The following is a 17,851-nucleotide window of genomic DNA, read 5'->3' on the forward strand; positions in this document are numbered from 1 at the left end:
AGTAATTTTCGCCTGCACAAGAACATGCATATTGAACCATATTCATATTAATTATCCAAATAATGAAAACCGGAAGTGGAAATAGGTTATTTGGACATTTGAGTGACAGTAAGCCCGCCCCTTTACCTCTGACTGGAGGCCTCTTGACGTTCTGGCCACTGATTGGCTAGAATCCTCCAATTGCGGGCCTTGTGCTAGTAATTTCTCACAGCAATGGCGGTCTTGCAGCTTGGTGAGTGTTGTACAAGAATTCACAACGATTTTCTTATTTTGACACCTATGTATATACTCGTACATTTTTACAGCCTATATGTGTGTGTTTATTATTCCTCGACAAAGAAGTTTAATGTAAATGTATCGCTAGCTTAATTATGTTGAGCGTCCATGTTGAAATAGCAGGGTTGGGTCACTCTTTGGCCATCTATCTGCCTGTCTATCGTGTTTACTAGCATAGACGGTGTTTACCTTGAGTCTCGTTGAGCAATGTGTAATTTAATGGCTGATGTTTCGCCTTGATCACAGAAAAGCAGCGTGGGCGTTATGCTGCCCTTGCCATAGCTGCAGTGGTCATTGTGGTGGGCATCCCACTATGGTGGAAGACAACCGAGACCTACCGCGCTTGGCTCCCTTTCTCTGAGATCAGCGAGCTCGATTCCCTTCAGGTAACAGAGGAAAGGCTTCCTTCGTGAAGATTGAAGGATTATTTCTGACAAAAATGCTAAATTTGCTTCCGAAATGACTAACTTTGCTGTGTTTGCCAGCTCCAACTAAGTGTTGATATAGAGGTGGTCTTCTCTCGAGGAACACTGACCCCAGAACAGCAGACAAAGGTTCCACTCAGCAATGTTAGAGAACAAGAACATGTTGTTGATGGTAAGCAACAGATTTATTTATTTTTTTAATCTTCCTCGAAACTATCAGTAAGCTTTGTATTGAAACAGCTGTTGCTCTCAAAGAACCAGAGACTAAAACGAAATGTTTTTCATTTTGGTTCGTTCTGAGCAGAAACAGTATTATTATTATTATTTTATTTTTTATTTTTTTATTTATTTTTATTTTTTTTATTTTTTTCATTTCCGGCGTTCTGCAGAATAAAATAAAAGAATTAGTGGTGCACCGATTGAAATCGGCCGATCTCCTTCTTAAATCCGTGATCGGCCGGTCGTGCCTAGATCAGGGCCTATCTTTTTTGCAGCATGCAGGGAATCACAGACACATACACACTGCTATCTAAGTATTCACGAATTTAAACTTTCAGACATGATGTAATTCACATGAATATGTCTTTTTGTTTTTAAAAATGTGTAAGAATAACATGTGAATGAATATTAAGTTGCCAATTTTCTAGAGTCATTAAATGTATTTCATTAAATTATTATAAATCATTACTAAACTAATCTTTGCGGAGTATACAATTAAAGGGATAGTTCACCCAAAAAAATGTAAGTTCTCTAATCATTTACTCACCCTCATGCCATCCCAGATGTATATGACTTACTTTCTTCTGCTGAACACAAAAGAAGATTTTTAGAAGAATATTTCAGCTATGTAGGTCCATAAAATGTAAGTGAATAGGGGCCAAAATTTTGAAGCTACAAAAATCACATAAAGGCAGCATAAAAGTAATCCATACAATACCAGTGGTTAAATCCATGTCTTTTGAAGTGATATGATATCCCCACAGCCGCCACCACCATTGTGTCCTTGAGCAAGGCACTTATTTCCAGGTCGCTCCAGGGGGATTGTCCCTGTAATCAGGGTACTGTAAGTCGCTTTGGATAAAAGCGTCTGCCAAATGCATAAATGTAAATATGATAGGTTTGAGTGAGAAACAGATCAATATTTAAGTCCTTTTTTTTACTGTAAATATTGACATCAGCAGTCTCCTTGGTAATCATGATTTCAAGCTTGATTATATTTCCTAGCGCCATCTAGCACTCTGCGAACTGTATTAGTAAGTGTAGTCGAGCTTGAAATCATGATTGTTCCTGTAGACTGCAATTGCAAGATGTACAGTGAAAAAGATGTAACATTTTGGTCTGTTCTCACCCAAAACAGATTAGATCACTTCCAAAGACATGGATTAAACCACTGGAGTCTTATGGATACCTTTATGTGCTTTTTAGAGCTTCAGCGTTTCAGACCCCATTTACTTGCATTGTATGGACCAATAGAGCTGAGATATTCTTCTAAAAATCATCATTTGTGTTCAGCTGAAGAAAGAAAGTCTTAGACATCTGGCATGAGGGTGAGTAAATGATAAGAGACTTTAATTTTTGGGTCAATTATCCCTTTATCATCTGAGGTTTAAAATTGATGATTTTACTTTGGAATATGTGGCAGAACTCATTTCATGACCATTGGTGGGAAAAGCAATGGTAAAGAAAATGACAGAAATCTGAGGTAAATCTAGTTAAGCTTATAAACACACAAAAATTAACTTAATGTTATGTGAAAGTGTAGAAGAAAATATGAAAATTAATTTCAAATATATATATATATTTTCTAGAGAATAATTTTTCCTCTATCCTACTTTACCATTTGGCCCTGCTGCTTAAACACATCTGGTATTTTGTCAAAAGAAGATCTTCAAATGTTCTTCTTCCCAGTATTGAATATTTCTTAATTTGTTTCTTTTGACTAAGGTAGAAGACATCCTAAGCTTTCTTCAGAGGTATAATGTTAGGTTATTTGTCGTTTGGATCATAATTCAAAGTGTCAAGAAAATAACAATTTTCAAAATTGTCCCACTTTGCCCATATTCACCATATTATGTCAAAAACTAAAACTTAAATGAATTTGAAATACAATTTTATTTTAGTGAGTTTTGGAGTTATGAAAGTATTTTAGTTTCAGTTTTTTCCAATAATTTCATTTTTTATTTTAGTTAATGAAAATGATTTTAGTTAGTTTTCATTTTAGTATTCATTATCTATAATAACACTGACTCAGCGCTATTCTGTGAGGATCCCAATTTAAATCAGATTAACAGATATAACTGTTTAATCTTCAATATCGGCATTGCGTCTTCACACATTGGCTTCTTGTTGTAACACAAATCATTAATTATTAAGCAAAAGACAGTAAACAAATCATAGATATTAATGATTTCTCACTGGAATGGTTTTAAAGCTTGTAATGGATATACTTATATCTACTGTGTGTGATCTTATGGTTTTTACTGGTTGCCAGTATGTCACAATGACCTTTTGATATTGACAACATAACTATTCATAACTGTTTTCAATACAAATCAATTTTAGCAATTCACAATTAATGTAATTTTGATGTAATGTTGGTAAAACTTTATAAAAAGGTTTCATTTCTTTAACATTAGTTAATGCATTAGGTATCATGAACAAACAATGAACTATATATTTTTTACAGCATTTTTTAATCATTATGTTAGTTAATCAAAATACAATTGTTCATTGTTAGTTCATGTTAGATCATAGTGCATTAATGTTAAATAATACAACTTTTGATTTTAAAAATGTATTGGTATATGTTGTAACTAACATTAAGTTCATTAGTTCATGTTAACTACATTAATGTTGTTAAATAATATTAACAAATGGAAACTTTTTGTAAAGTGTTACCGTAATTTACTGTGTGGGGCATAAACATATAACTGCAGAGTATAACTTGCAAAAGTGTGGCAAAGGGCACTTTAAAAAAATAAATAAATAAAAAAAAATTTTGTTAAGAAATCGGTACCAGCCTCAAATTTCCTGATCGGTGCACCACTAAAAAAGAATGGGTAGTAATGTTCTCTAACGTTTTAAAATGGCAGTACTTTGTACTAAGGGTAGGTGATACAAGTGTTGCCAGATCAAAACAAGCTTGTTGACAAACAAGCTCAAAATAATAGACTTTCCTTACCCAAAATATGCTAAAATAAGCGATTCCTTGTGGGGGAATTATCAGCATAGAAATAATAACAGCCATAGTATATAGTAGCCTATACAAAGTACTATTTTTTCAATAAATGTATTAGTAAATGTACACTCACTGAGCACTTTATTAGGAACACTATGGTCCTAAAGTGCCCAGCTTGGTCTTCTGCTTTTGTAGACCTTCCGCCTCAAGGTTTGTGGTGTTGTGCATTCTGAGATGCTATTCTACTCACTACAGTTGTACAGAGGGGTTATCTGAGTTACTGTAGCCTTTCTGTCAGCTCGAACCAGTCTGGCCATTCTCCGTTGACCTCTCTCATCAACAAGGCATTTCCGTCCACAGAGCTGCTGCTTACTGGATGTTTTTGTTTTTGGCACTATTCTGAGTAAATTCTAGGGCAGTGGTTCCCAACCCTGTTCCTGGAGGTTCCCCCCAACACTGCACATTTTGTATATCTCCCTTATCTGACACACCCAATTCAGGTTGTAGAGTCTCTACTAATGAGCTAATGAGTTGAATCAGGTGTGTTTGATTTGGGAGATATCCAAAATATGTAGTGTTGGGGGCCTCCAGGAAGAGGGTTGGGAACCACTGCTCTAGAGACTGTTTTGCGTGAAAATCCCAAGAGATCAGCAGTTACAGAAATACTAAAACCAGCCCGTCTGGCACCAACAATCATGCCATGGTCGAAATCACTGAGATCACATTTTTCCCCATTCTGATGGTTGATGTGAACATTAACTGAAGCTCCTGACCCGTATCTGCAGGATTTTATGCATTGCACTGCTGCCACACGATTGGCTGATTAGATAATCGTATGAATAAGTAGGTGTACAGGTGTTCCTAATAAAGTGGTCGGTGCCAGGTCTCCTAAGCAACCAAATTGGCCCGGTTGCTAGGGAGTGTAGAGTCACATGGGGTAACCTCCTCGTGGTATATAATGTGGTTCTCGCTCTCAGTGGGGAGCGTGGTGAGTTGTGCATGGATGCCACGGAGAATAGCGTGAAGCCGCCACACACGCTGTCTCCGCGTTAATGCGCTCAACAAGCCACGTGATAAGATGTGCGGATTGACGGTCTCTGACGCGGAGGCAACTGAGATTCGTCCTCCACCAACCAGATTGAGGCAAGTTACTACGCCACCACGAGGAGCGTATTGGGAATTGGGCATTCCAAATTGGGGAGAAAAGGGGAGAGAAAAAAACGAAAAGTGGTCGGTGAGTGTATCTCAAAATATTTAAAATATTTCATAAATACATCTGGATCAATTAATAGCCTAAATCTGTCTCATCTGCATGCTCGCACGCACTGCATGAGCACGTTTGGACTAAAAGTTACATTATGTGGGCCGAATTATTTTTCTTTTCTTTTTTAACTAACGGTTTTCTTCAGATCAAAGTACATGCTTCTACAAGTTCTACTAAAAAGAGAGAAGCCTCATTTTTTGGGGAAATAGGAGGTGTTGTAATTCCATAATTTTGTTTTGTGGCTCCGCAAAGAACAGAGATTTGATATCCTAAACATATTTTTTCCTTATCCTTTCCAGCTAAAACAGGTCTTCGGTACACATATGAAACCAAATATCGTACTGCCACTATAATGGAGGAAGATGCCTTGAATCAGCACACTGCTGCAGGTTGTGACTATATATTGTTGCCAAAATATTGGTTGTTTTCAAACCTGGAGTGATTTCCTGGCCTGAAAAGTCATTAAAATGGCTAAAATCTTAATTCATGACAATTTCCATAGTGAAAACACTTTTTCTGGTTTTCATCTACTCTAAAAAAAATATTTCATCAGCTAGAATTGGCTCTTGTGTAGAATAAAACTTGTTTGCAAGCCATTGTGATTTGAGAGCAAATTTTTCTTTTGAATCTATTCCTGTCAATGAATAGGTCAAAATGGTTATCAAGTCTGAACGATTCATTAGCCAATCAAAATTATTTAAAAAAATCTCTATCCAGTAATCACCATCATCTGGAAAGGTCATGGAAGAGTCATGGAATTTCATTGGTCAAAAAGGGTGGGAACCCTGAATTAAACAAGCTGTGATACAAGTTTACTTATCTGGTGGTAGTATCACTGAGGTATCTCTGAGCTCTTCTCCTCTCTCATCCCCCCACAGAGGCAGATCTATCCTTGCACATGCTCACGGAGAGTTCTTGTGGGTCTGTGGTTGTGTATGTGATCCCTGACTCCTCCACCCTATTGCCAGAGGTAAGACCCACTGCATATAAATGAAATCACTCTTGAAATACATTTTGCTAAAAACCTCTCTCTCTGGCGGTTTACTATCAGGATGTGAAAGTGTATGTTGGCCAGCGGCGCACTGCGCTGCTACGTTCTGCTCCCATTAAAAGTTCGTGGAGTTTGAAGGAGGTCCTATCAAATCTGGACCCGCACGTGGAGAAGGTAGTGAACACCATGTCCTTCAGTCACCAGGATATTATAGCTGCTCTGAGTGACCGTGTTCGCATGGCCAAAGTCACCAAGGAGAGTATGGCAGACAACATGAGAGCCATCAAATCTAGTCCAGGTGAGTATTCCTCTTGTTTTTCTTGTCTCTCAGTAAATCTCAGTTTCGTGTAAAGCTACCTAACCTTGTTTTCCCCCTTCGTTTTTCATCTCTTAGGCTATGAGATCACATTCAGTCTGCTCAATCCAGACCCAAAGTCACACAATCTTCACTGGGAAATCGAGGGTGCTCTTCATGACTACATTCAGCCTCTACTGAATAAACTTTCCCCCATTGCCAACTTTTCAGTGGACTCTCAGGTACCTAAGAACAAGTAGAATTTTGTGTGGATGGACCCTACGAATGATTAACCTAATGATTGTGGCTGTTCTGAGCTGCTGTTTGTCCTAAACCGGTATCTGCTTTTTTTTTTTTTTTTTTAAGATTCTGTATTATGCCGTTCTCGGTGTTAACCCTCGGTTTGACAACAGCGTGTCAGCTTACACACTCAGTGCAGACAGCCTTTCACATGTCATCAACCCTGTGGAGGCAAGACTTGGTGAGAAAAGGAATTTGCCCATAACTGATTTATATAGTAAACTGGTTTTATTATCTAAAAATTGTGTAAAGGAAGTAGAATAGATGAAAATGGTTTGCAGCGTGCACTCGTTTTCTTTAATTTATAATATTTGTTTGGCTTAAATGAAAATTGTATTAGTGCATTTTTCACTAAAACCTATTGTAATTATTTCTCATGCAGGGTCCAATGCAGCTTCCTCAAACCCTGTTTTGAACTTCCTGCTGTATGTGCCAGATGCCCTCCACTCTCCACTTTTCATCCGAGACCACAGCAAAAGGGAGGTGCCCTCCAATGCCTTCCATAGCCCACGCTGGGGTGGCATCATGGTACTGTCCAAAAAATATTCACTTAAACACATTCAATACACATTGGATCTGTTGTTTTATCTGTGTTGCAGGGTTCCCACCGTCATTGATAACCTGGAAATATCAGGGAATTTAAAATTGTGATTTTTAGGCCTGGAAAAGTCATGGTAGATCAAAACTTTTAAGTCGTGGACATTTTTTCTAATAAATATGTGTTTTGCAAGTTTTAGACAGCTACTTGTGCATCTGATTAGTTTTACAAGTTTTCCGTAGTCTAAAAATATCTCATCAGCTAGATTTTGTTTGTGTAGAGTAAAACCTGTTTGTAAGCCATCGTCATTTCTGATTTGTGAGCAAATTGTTCTTTTGAGTCAATGAAAAGGTCAAAATGATTCACAAACCAGTCTGAATGATTCATTAGTGAATCAAAATTATTAAAAAAAAATCTGTACCTAGCAATTCCAAATGACTGGAATTTCATTGGTTAAAAAAGGGTGGGAGCCTTGGATTTTCTTGGTGTTTGTGTAAACAGTCTGTATTACAAGGTTGATAATTTTTCTTTCATTTACATCCACAGGTATACAATGTGAATGAAATGTATGGATCTGAAGCTGAACTACCTGTAGACATAAACATTAACATGGCAAAAGTGATGGGTGTGTTTTTGGCACAGTTACGGTTAGTACTTCCCTGTTTGCTTTTTATTAGTGCTGTCAATCGCTTAATTTATAATCAAATTAATTGCATGATATGCTGATTATTTTATTAAATTAACTGGATGTATAATATTTGCTGAGAAAGGCCCTCAAATAACAATAATTCAATACATTATTAAAGGGATAGTTCACCCTAAAATGAAAATTCTCTCATCATTTACTCACCCTCATGCCATCCCAGATGTGTATGACTTTCTTCTGCAGAACACAAAAAAAGATTTTTAGAAGAATATCTCAGCTCTGTATGTCCTCACGATGTATGTGAATGGTGATTGGAGACCTTTGTAGCTCAAAAAATCACATAAAGGAAACATAAAAGTAATCCATATGACTCCAGCGTTTAAATCCATATCTTCAGAAGCGATATAATAGGTGTGGGTGGGAAACACATCCAAATGTATGTCCTTTTTTTTACTTTAAATCTCCACTTTCACTTAAACATCTGAGAGAGATTTATTTTAAGGGCTTTTCTAAGGACGCACCAGTGTGTGTCAAACTGACACTTTTGGAGTGTCTCACTTTGGTTGCGTTGCGTCATAAAGAATTTTTAGGTCATTGTGTCTAGTTAAAGAAACTCATCTGAAAATCCATACATTCTGGATTGTGCTCAATCCAGCTGTGTTTGAACGCTTGAACGTGTCCATCCTCATCTTGTGCCGTCACAAGTGTCAAGCAAGCCTGAACAGCTGTGCATTACCTACACAGCTGGCGTTTCGCTTGCTGGCCCCTGCTGAAAATAGATGGTACTTCAAGCTTGAATTGCTCTTATGGTAGAAATCTTCCATATTATGGTCAGGGGAAATTATTAATTGCGTTATTTTTTTATATAATTAATCGCAGTGAATTAACATGGTAACATGGTAGCAGCTGTAATTAAAAAAAAAAAACAAAAAAGAAAGAATTTCTTCCTTTCACACTTTTTATATCACTTTCTCTCCCTCATCCTGTTTTCAGGCTTCTGCTAGGGCTACAGCATACTCATCCTCCTCCAGGCTTTGTACTGCAGAGTCCAGGCAGTGCTGGACTGGCCGACTGGGAGCTAGATCGGCTCTTGTGGAGCCGCAGTGTAGAGAACATAGCCACTGCCAGCACCACCATCACCTCGCTTGCTCAGCTTCTCGACCAGATCGGAAACATTGTAATCAATGACAACATTGCACAACAGGTGAGAGGTCCACCTGGAGTTTATTACACACATTAAATCATTCTGGTGTACAATTTTGGAATATTCTAAAATGTACAATTTTGTTATTTCTTCCGCAGGTCTCCAGTGCAGTGACGTCACTCCAGTCTGCTGTCGCTGAGCTAGAGGCTGGGAATTTAGCTTTTGCGCTCCAGTACAGCAGGGAGGCCATTTTGGCTTCAGAGAGAGCCTTTTTCGACCCCTCTCTTTTGCATCTACTTTATTTTCCAGATGATCAGAAGTTTGCCATCTACATTCCTCTATTCCTACCCATGTGTGTGCCTATAGTACTGTCACTGCTGAAAATTGTGAGCGAAACTAGGCAAAGACAAGCAGATAAACAAGCCAAAAAAGACTGAGAGACCACAGTTTGTCTGGCGTATACACGCACAACACTTGTGCTTGCATAGAGTGCAACAGCATCTGCCTTTGTTGATTTGTTTTTAAATGCACTTGAACTGATTCAGCAAAATATAACAAAAGTTGATGTGTGTGGTACATTTTCTCAGTATTTATTAGACCAGGAGTCTAGCAGAGTTATCAATTGAAAAATAACTTTACTTGTCAAGATACATTTACGTATTTGTCACTTATATGATATGAAAGGCAGCTTATGTGTAAAAAGATTTATTTTAATGAATAATGATCAGTATGTAATCAGGTTTTCTCTGCGCTCATTTTTAAGTCTTTGCACTGCATGTCTCGTTTTAACAGTGTAACTGGGCAGTGATTCATCTCAGCTTTATTAATGTTGGTGAGGGTTTATTTGGTACTCATTGGTATGTCTTTTATCAAGAGGTTAAAATTGGGCAATTAGGGCAGAAACAAAAATAACTTGCTTGTATTACTATTTATGAATGTCAGGCAATGTTTGGGTTGATGGGTGTTTTCAATTTAAAATGGGGTCATGTATAAGAGATACCTTTTTTTTTTTTATAAAATGAATGGAAACCTTTGGTCAGGGATGATGCCACGATGTAATATTAATTTCTTGTGAAAAACCTTAGTGCATACAGTTTTCACTGTGTAAAGTATACTTTTGCATGTTGTACTTGGCATACAGTTTTCATTGTACATGTACCATTGTCTGATATCATTTGTTATGCTTATCAAAATGTTTGAAGGTCTGGGTGAAATTATATTTAATGTAACAAACTACTGTTTCTTTTCTGATTTGTACAGCTCACAGTGTGTTTATTTGGAATTAATTACAGATGTTTCAATGTGGTTTTATTCTGTTGCCAGAATATTCCCAGGAAGACAAAAATAAAGCTTCATCATATGAAATAAGATTGTCTTGTTGAAATACTGATGCTGGGTTCATAGCTAGTTTGATTAGAAATTGCAACTAATAAAAATATTAAGAATTTTAATTTTGAAGTAAATTACAAAGTCAATAGTTACAGCATAAAGTATACTTATACAGTATATTACAAACCTATTTCACAATATACTAATGTGTAAACAAAATTACAGAGATACAATAGACAGCTTATAGGCCTGTTTCCATTTGAAGCTTCAGTTTTGCAATACAAACCTGGTAGTACAACATCACAAATCTGGCATAATCGTTCTTCAAATGTCATTAGTATACATAACAACAACGTTGTTTCAGGCTGTTGGATAGAAGTAGCTAATTTCTTCTGGACTGAGAAGAGTTCATGCGGCATAAACAAATACGCTGCTGTCTGTGCTTTGTAGTAATTAAAATTTCTCCACGAATTCTGTGTTTGTCATATCTGTGTCTTATATGCAATGTTGAATGCTTTGGGTTGCTGCAAATTGAGGGACTCCACATTTCTGTGTCTGGTTTTATTTACAGTATAAGAGGGTTTGCAATAATGACCCTGAAATTTTGATTAAAGTAGAAGTAACTTCATTAGCTTACTTGTAGAGATTGCAGAGTGATATGACAGAATAAGAGTGATGAGAGAGATGTGTAATAATTTATTTTAATGTACAGGTGGAGAGTCTGGGACCAGATGGCAAAGCTGGTTATGACCATGTCATCAAGCTTGTCAGCAGTCTGGTCGACCTCAGACATCAGGGGTACGTCACACAGTGGAAGGTAGAGGAGATTGTCACTCTATGGGGCAACCTGTCAGAGCATGACAAGGGTGCTCTCATCTAACCCACTCACCACTGTGACAGACTGGTGAAGGGGCGCTTCAAAGTCAGTCACTCGGCGACAAATGTGACCCCTGGCACTGACAGTCTGAGGTGGTATGTGGCCATATGTACACATCATTTTGGAGTATTTGTATGTAAATTACTTGTTTTTGTTTTATTCTTCAAATAATCTGCTTAACATTAATTTCTTCTCTTCTCACTTCACAGCTGCTTCCTTGGTGAAGGCCTGCCAGTCAGACCATCGCCGGAGTCAGGCTGAACAGGTGGGCTGCCGTCCTCCGGAACAACAGGATGGTCAGGGTGGTAGTCCAGCCCAGGAATCATGGCCCAGACAAGGTTGCAGCTGTTCGAGCAAAATCAAAAGTAACAGTCAGTATCTGGTGTGGCCAGCAGCTGCATTAAGTACTGCTGTGCATCTCCTCCTCATGGACCGCACCAGATTTGCCAGTTCTTGCTGTGAGATGTCCACCAAGGTACTTGCAAGTTCCCGGACATTTCTGGGGGGAATGGCCCTAGCCCTCACCCTCCGATCCAACAGGTACCAGACGTGCTCAATGGGATTGAGATCCAGGCTATTTGCTGGCCATGGCAGAACACTGACATTCCTGTCTTGCAGGAAATCACACACAGAACGAGCAGTATGGCTGGTGGCATTGTCATGCTGCAGGGTCATCTCAGGATGAGCCTGCAGGAAGGGTACCACATGAGGGAGGTGGATGTCTTCCCTGTAACGCACAGCGTTGAAATTGCCTGCAATGATGACAAGCTCAGTCTGATGATGCTGTGACACACCGCCCCAGACCATGACGGACCCTCCACCTCCAAATTGATCCCGCTCCAGAGTACAGGCCTCGGTGTAATGCTCATTCCTTCGACGATAAGCACGAGCCCGACCATCACCCCTGGTGAGACAAAACCACGACTCGTCAGTGAAGAGCAGTTTTTGCCAGTTCTGAATGGTCCAGCGAAGGTGGGTTTGTGCCCATAGGCGACATTGTTGTCGGTGATGTCTGGTAAGGACCTGCCTTACAACAGGCCTACAAGCCCTCAGTCCAGCCTCTCTCAGCCTATTGCGGACAGTCTGAGCACTGATGGAGGGATTGTGTGTTCCTAGTGTAACTCGGGCAATTGTTGTTGCCATCCTGTTCCTGTCCCGCAGGTGTGATATTCAGATGTACCGATCCTGTGCAGGTGTTGTTACACGTGGTCTGCCACTGCAAGGATGATCAGCTGTCCTTCCTGTCTCCCTGTAGTGCTGTCTTAGGCGTCTCACGGTATAGACATTGCAATTTATTGCCATGGCCACATCTGCAGTCCTCATGCCTCCATGCAGCATGCGAAGACACGTTCACTTTCTTTTGGTGTTTTTCAGAGTCAGTAGAAAGGTCTCTTTAGTGTCCTAAGTTTTTATAACTGTGACCTTAATTGCCTTACCGTCTGTAAGCTGTTAGTGTCTCAACGACCGTTCCACAGGTGCATGTTCATTAATTGTTTATTGTTCATTGAACAAGCATGGAAAACATTGTTTAAACCCTTTACAATAAAGATCTGTAAATGTATTTGGATTTTTACTAAATTATCTTTAAAATACTGTGTCCTGAAAAAGGGACATTTCTTTTTTTTGCTGAGTTTATATATATATATACATTGGCGGCCAAAAGTTTGGAATAATGTACAGATTTTGCTGTTTCGGAAGGAAATTGGTACTTTAATTCACCAAAGTGGCATTCAACTGATCACAAAGTATAGTCAGGACATTACTGATGTAAAAAACAGCACCATCACCATTTGAAAAAATAATTTTTGATCAAATCTAGACAGGCCCCATTTCCAGCAGCCATCACTCCAACAACTTATCCTTGAGTAATCAAGCTAAATTGCTAATTTAGTACTAGAAAATCACTTTATATTAAACACAGTTGAAAGCTTTTAGGTTTGATAAATGAAGCTTAACATTGTCTTTGTGTTTGTTTTTGAGTTGCCACAGTATGTAATAGACTGGCATGTCTTAAGGTCAATATTTGGTCAAAAATAGAAACTCATCAGTCAATCATTGTTTTGAGGAATGAAAGCTATACAATGTTTGAAATTGCCAAAAAACTGAAGATTTCATACAACTGGCTCTAACAAGGACAGAAAGAGATGTAGAAGGCCCAGATACAACTAAACAAGAGGATAAGTACATCAGAGTCTCTAGTTTGAGAAATAGACACCTCACATGTCCTCAGCTGACAGCGTCATTGAATTCTACCCGCTCAACACCAGTTTAATTTACAACAGTAAAGAGAAGACTCTGGGGTGCAGGCCTTATGGGAGGAATTGCAAAGAAAAAGCCATTTTTGAAGCAGAAAAACAAAAAACAAAAAGGTTAGAGTGGGCAAAGAAACACAGACGTTGGACAACAGATAATTGGAAAAGAGTGTTATGGATCTTAACCCCATTGAGCTTTTGTGGAATCAGCTAGACTGTAAGGTGCGTGAGAAGTGCCCGACAAGACAGCCACATCTATGGCAAGTGCTACAGGAAGCGTGGGGTGAAATGTCACCGGAGTATCTGGACAAACTGACAGCTAGAATGCCAAGGATCTGCAAAGCTGTCATTGCTGCTTGTGGAGGATTTTTTTGATGAGAACTCTTTGAAGTAGTTTAGAAGTTCTGAACATTATTTTTCAAATTGTAATAGTAATTATTCATGTTATTAATGTCCTGACTATACATTGTGATCAGTTGAATGCCACTTTAATAAGAGCAAAATCTATACATTATTCCAAACTTTTGGCCGCCAGTGTGTGTGTGTGTGTGTGTGTGTGTGTGTGTGTGTGTGTGTATGTGTGTGTGTGTGTGTGTGTGTGTGTGTGTATATACAGGTGCATCTCAATAAATTAGAATGTCGTGGAAAAGTTCATTTATTTCAGTAATTCAACTCAAATTGTGAAACTCGTGTATTAAATAAATTCAATACACACAGACTGAAGTAGTTTAAGTCTTTGGTTCTTTTAATTGTGATGATTTTGGCTCACATTTAACAAAAACCCACCAATTCACTATCTCAAAAAATTAGAATGCATCATAAGACCAATAAAAAAAAACATTTTTAGTGAATTGTTGGCCTTCTGGAAAGTATGTTCATTTACTGTATATGTACTCAATACTTGGTAGGGGCTCCTTTTGCTTTAATTACTGCCTCAATTCGGCGTGGCATGGAGGTGATCAGTTTGTGGCACTGCTGAGGTGGTATGGAAGCCCAGGTTTCTTTGACAGTGGCCTTCAGCTCATCTGCATTTTTTGGTCTCTTGTTTCTCATTTTCCTCTTGACAATACCCCATAGATTCTCTATGGGGTTCAGGTCTGGTGAGTTTACTGGCCAGTCAAGCACACCAACACCATGGTCATTTAACCAACTTTTGGTGCTTTTGGCAGTGTGGGCAGGTGCCAAATCCTGCTGGAAAATGAAATCAGCATCTTTAAAAAGCTGGTCAGCAGAAGGAAGCATGAAGTGCTCCAAAATTTCTTGGTAAATGGGTGCAGTGACTTTGGTTTTCAAAAAACACAATGGACCAACACCAGCAGATGACATTGCACCCCAAATCATCACAGACTGTGGAAACTTAACACTGGACTTCAAGCAACTTGGGCTATGAGCTTCTCCACCCTTCCTCCAGACTCTAGGACCTTGGTTTCCAAATGAAATACAACACTTGCTCTCATCTGAAAAGAGGACTTTGGACCACTGGGCAACAGTCCAGTTCTTCTTCTCCTTAGCCCAGGTAAGACGCCTCTGATGTTGTCTGTGGTTCAGGAGTGGCTTAACAAGAGGAATACGACAACTGTAGCCAAATTCCTTGACATGTCTGTGTGTGGTGGCTCTTGATGCCTTGACCCCAGCCTCAGTCCATTCCTTGTGAAGTTCACCCAAATTCTTGAATCGATTTTGCTTGACAATCCTCATAAGGCTGCGGTCCTCTCGGTTGGTTGTGCATCTTTTTCTTCCACACTTTTTCCTTCCACTCAACTTTCTGTTAACATGCTTGGATACAGCACTCTGTGAACAGCCAGCTTCTTTGGCAATGAATGTTTGTGGCTTACCCTCCTTGTGAAGAGTGTCAATGATTGTCTTCTGGACAACTGTCAGATCAGCAGTCTTCCCCATGATTGTGTAGCCTAGTGAACCAAACTGAGAGATCATTTTGAAGGCTCAGGAAACCTTTGCAGGTGTTTTGAGTTGATTAGCTGATTGGCATGTCACCATATTCTAATTTTTTAAGATAGTGAATTGGTGGGTTTTTGTTAAATGTGAGCCAAAATCATCACAATTAAAAGAACCAAAGACTTAAACTACTTCAGTCTGTGTGCACTGAATTTATTTAATACACGAGTTTCACAATTTGAGTTGAATTACTGAAATAAATGAACTTTTCCACGACATACTAATTTATTGAGATGCACCTGTATATATATATATATATATATATATATATATATATATAAACTACCGTTCAAAAGTTTAGGGTCACTTACTCATTCTTTATTTATTTATTTTTTTATTTTATTTTTTCGCATTTTAGAATAATAGTAAAGTCATCAAAACTATGGAATAATAGAAATGGAAATATGGGAATTAGGTTGTGACTAAAAAAATCAAAAATAATTAAAAACTATGTTATATTTTAGCATCTTCAAAGTGGCCACAATTTGCCTAGAATTTGCAGACATGTACTCTTGGCATTTTCTCAACCAACTTCTTGAGGTATCACCCTGGGATGATTTTTAAACAGTATTGAAGGAGTTCCCATCTATATGTTGGGCACTTAGTGGCTGCTTTTCTGAATTATTCGGACCAAGTCATCCATTTCAAAAACAGTTTTTTTTTTTTTTTGATACAGTTTATTTTTGTAATTAACTAAATTAATATGTTGGCACAATTATATTTTTGTCTACAAAACTAATTTCAAATATACGCCTTCAGATCAAAAGGTTTTTAAGATCATGAGAATCATTTCAGGCAAGTGACCCCAAACTTTTGAACTGTAGTGAATTAATATTAATAAAGTTTTGTCTTGTTTTTCTCATATTGTTGGACATTTCTGCTTTATTCGATATTCATAATAATGTAACTGACTTTTAAAAAATATTGCTATTATACTTTTACTATTAAATGTATAGCAAAAAATATAACAATATAACTTAAAAAGTGTATTACAATTACATATAACCATTTTTATTGCATACAAGAATTAACCTATATAAGAATAATGTAAAAGTCATATATCATTTAAAAAGTTTATTACAATTACATATAACCATTTTTATTGCATAGAAGAGTTAATGAACCTATATAAGAATAATATAAAAGTCATTTATAACTTAAACAATTATTACATATATGTATTATTACATATGACAATCCATGTACGTTTGACTCTACTACAACTAGTAGCTAGTACTAGTAGCACATGGCTACTTAATATTCAGATCTAGGGTCACATGGGATATGACACGTGCATATTAAGTAGCACATGGCTACTTATTATGCATGTCTCATGCAACCTGTAAACCCGCCTCCCTCAATTTGTCAGCCCGCCCCCTGATTTGTTCCTTTTGTGGATTTTCTCTAGTTTTAATCATTACGAGCACCCGAACCGGTTGAAAGGCCTCTTTATAAGTGGGCGGTGTTCCAAAAGTGTACCTACGTGTGATTGGTCGCTCTGGGTCGTTTCAGCGTCGCGCGCACGTTCTGGGCGTGTCTCACGCTTCGCTGCTCGTGACGTTGACCTCGTGCACGACTTTGCTTTTAGTGATGCAGTTATGAACTTGTTGGGATAGACGAACAGCGCAGACCATAGTTTGAGAAAATCTAAAAATAATATTTCTAAACGTAGTACTCGTTTGATAATGATTCTGGGCCGTCTAGATTTGATTCGGACGTCCTGAAGGTAAGACTTGTCGATTATTATCAGCCGTTTCATTTGCGTTTGAAATACTGTACGAGGTAAACGCGAAAGTTGTATTTGCCCGTGCACGAACTATCATTGTGATTTGGTGGACTAATTGTTTTCTTCTCGTGGAAGGTTGGTTCGTTACAATCTTGGCTCATATATGGATTATCATATCGCGTTTGTCAATTAATTGTTCACATTACACCAATATGTTGATTCCCTTTTTTGTTGTTCGCAAACGGTTTCGTGCTAGTTCAATCGTACATGCGTTTTAATCATACTAACAACTGTAACCTAATTATTATACTATTATTACACGATTATAAATACTAGGTATTAACATGGTTCTATTATTGTTTACATCAGCCCTTGTAGTTCTACCAAATTATAATTTTCTTGGGGACAGTTCATCCAAAAATGAAAATTCTCTCATTATTTACTCATCCTCATGCCATGCCAGATGTGTATGAATTTCTTTCTTCTGATGAACACAAACAAAGATTTTTAGAAGAATATCTCAGCTCTGTATGTCCATATAATGCAAGTGAATGGTGACCAAAACTTTGAAGCTCCTAAAAGCACATAAATGCAGGATAAAAGCAATCCATACGACTCCAGTGGTTCAATTCATGTCTTCTGAAGCGATCTAAT

The 17,851-nt window shown here is 38.0% G+C and overlaps 1 protein-coding gene across 1 annotated transcript; it reads left to right on the forward strand.

Moving 5' to 3' along the window:
- The first annotated feature begins 117 nt into the window (after positions 1 to 117).
- On the forward strand, positions 118 to 10,425 carry pigs (phosphatidylinositol glycan anchor biosynthesis, class S). Its single transcript, XM_051681401.1, has 12 exons — positions 118 to 232; positions 523 to 662; positions 762 to 873; positions 5,443 to 5,532; positions 6,022 to 6,113; positions 6,195 to 6,432; positions 6,529 to 6,671; positions 6,796 to 6,910; positions 7,112 to 7,257; positions 7,814 to 7,914; positions 8,907 to 9,117; positions 9,216 to 10,425. The coding sequence occupies exons 1-12, from the start codon at positions 214 to 216 to the stop codon at positions 9,492 to 9,494; spliced, it is 1,686 nt and encodes a 561-aa protein (XP_051537361.1). The 5' UTR covers positions 118 to 213; the 3' UTR covers positions 9,495 to 10,425.
- Positions 10,426 to 17,851: the final 7,426 nt, after the last annotated feature.

The sequence above is a fragment of the Myxocyprinus asiaticus genome, chromosome 40, assembly GCF_019703515.2.
Source record: "Myxocyprinus asiaticus isolate MX2 ecotype Aquarium Trade chromosome 40, UBuf_Myxa_2, whole genome shotgun sequence".
NCBI lineage: Eukaryota > Metazoa > Chordata > Actinopteri > Cypriniformes > Catostomidae > Myxocyprinus > Myxocyprinus asiaticus.

Bases quoted from the DNA above. Each gene is read 5' to 3' on its own strand.
- pigs (XM_051681401.1), top strand. The intron at 5,533-6,021 runs GTTGTGACTATA...ATCCCCCCACAG, and splicing joins GAATCAGCACACTGCTGCAG to AGGCAGATCTATCCTTGCAC. The intron at 7,258-7,813 runs GTACTGTCCAAA...TTACATCCACAG, and splicing joins CACGCTGGGGTGGCATCATG to GTATACAATGTGAATGAAAT.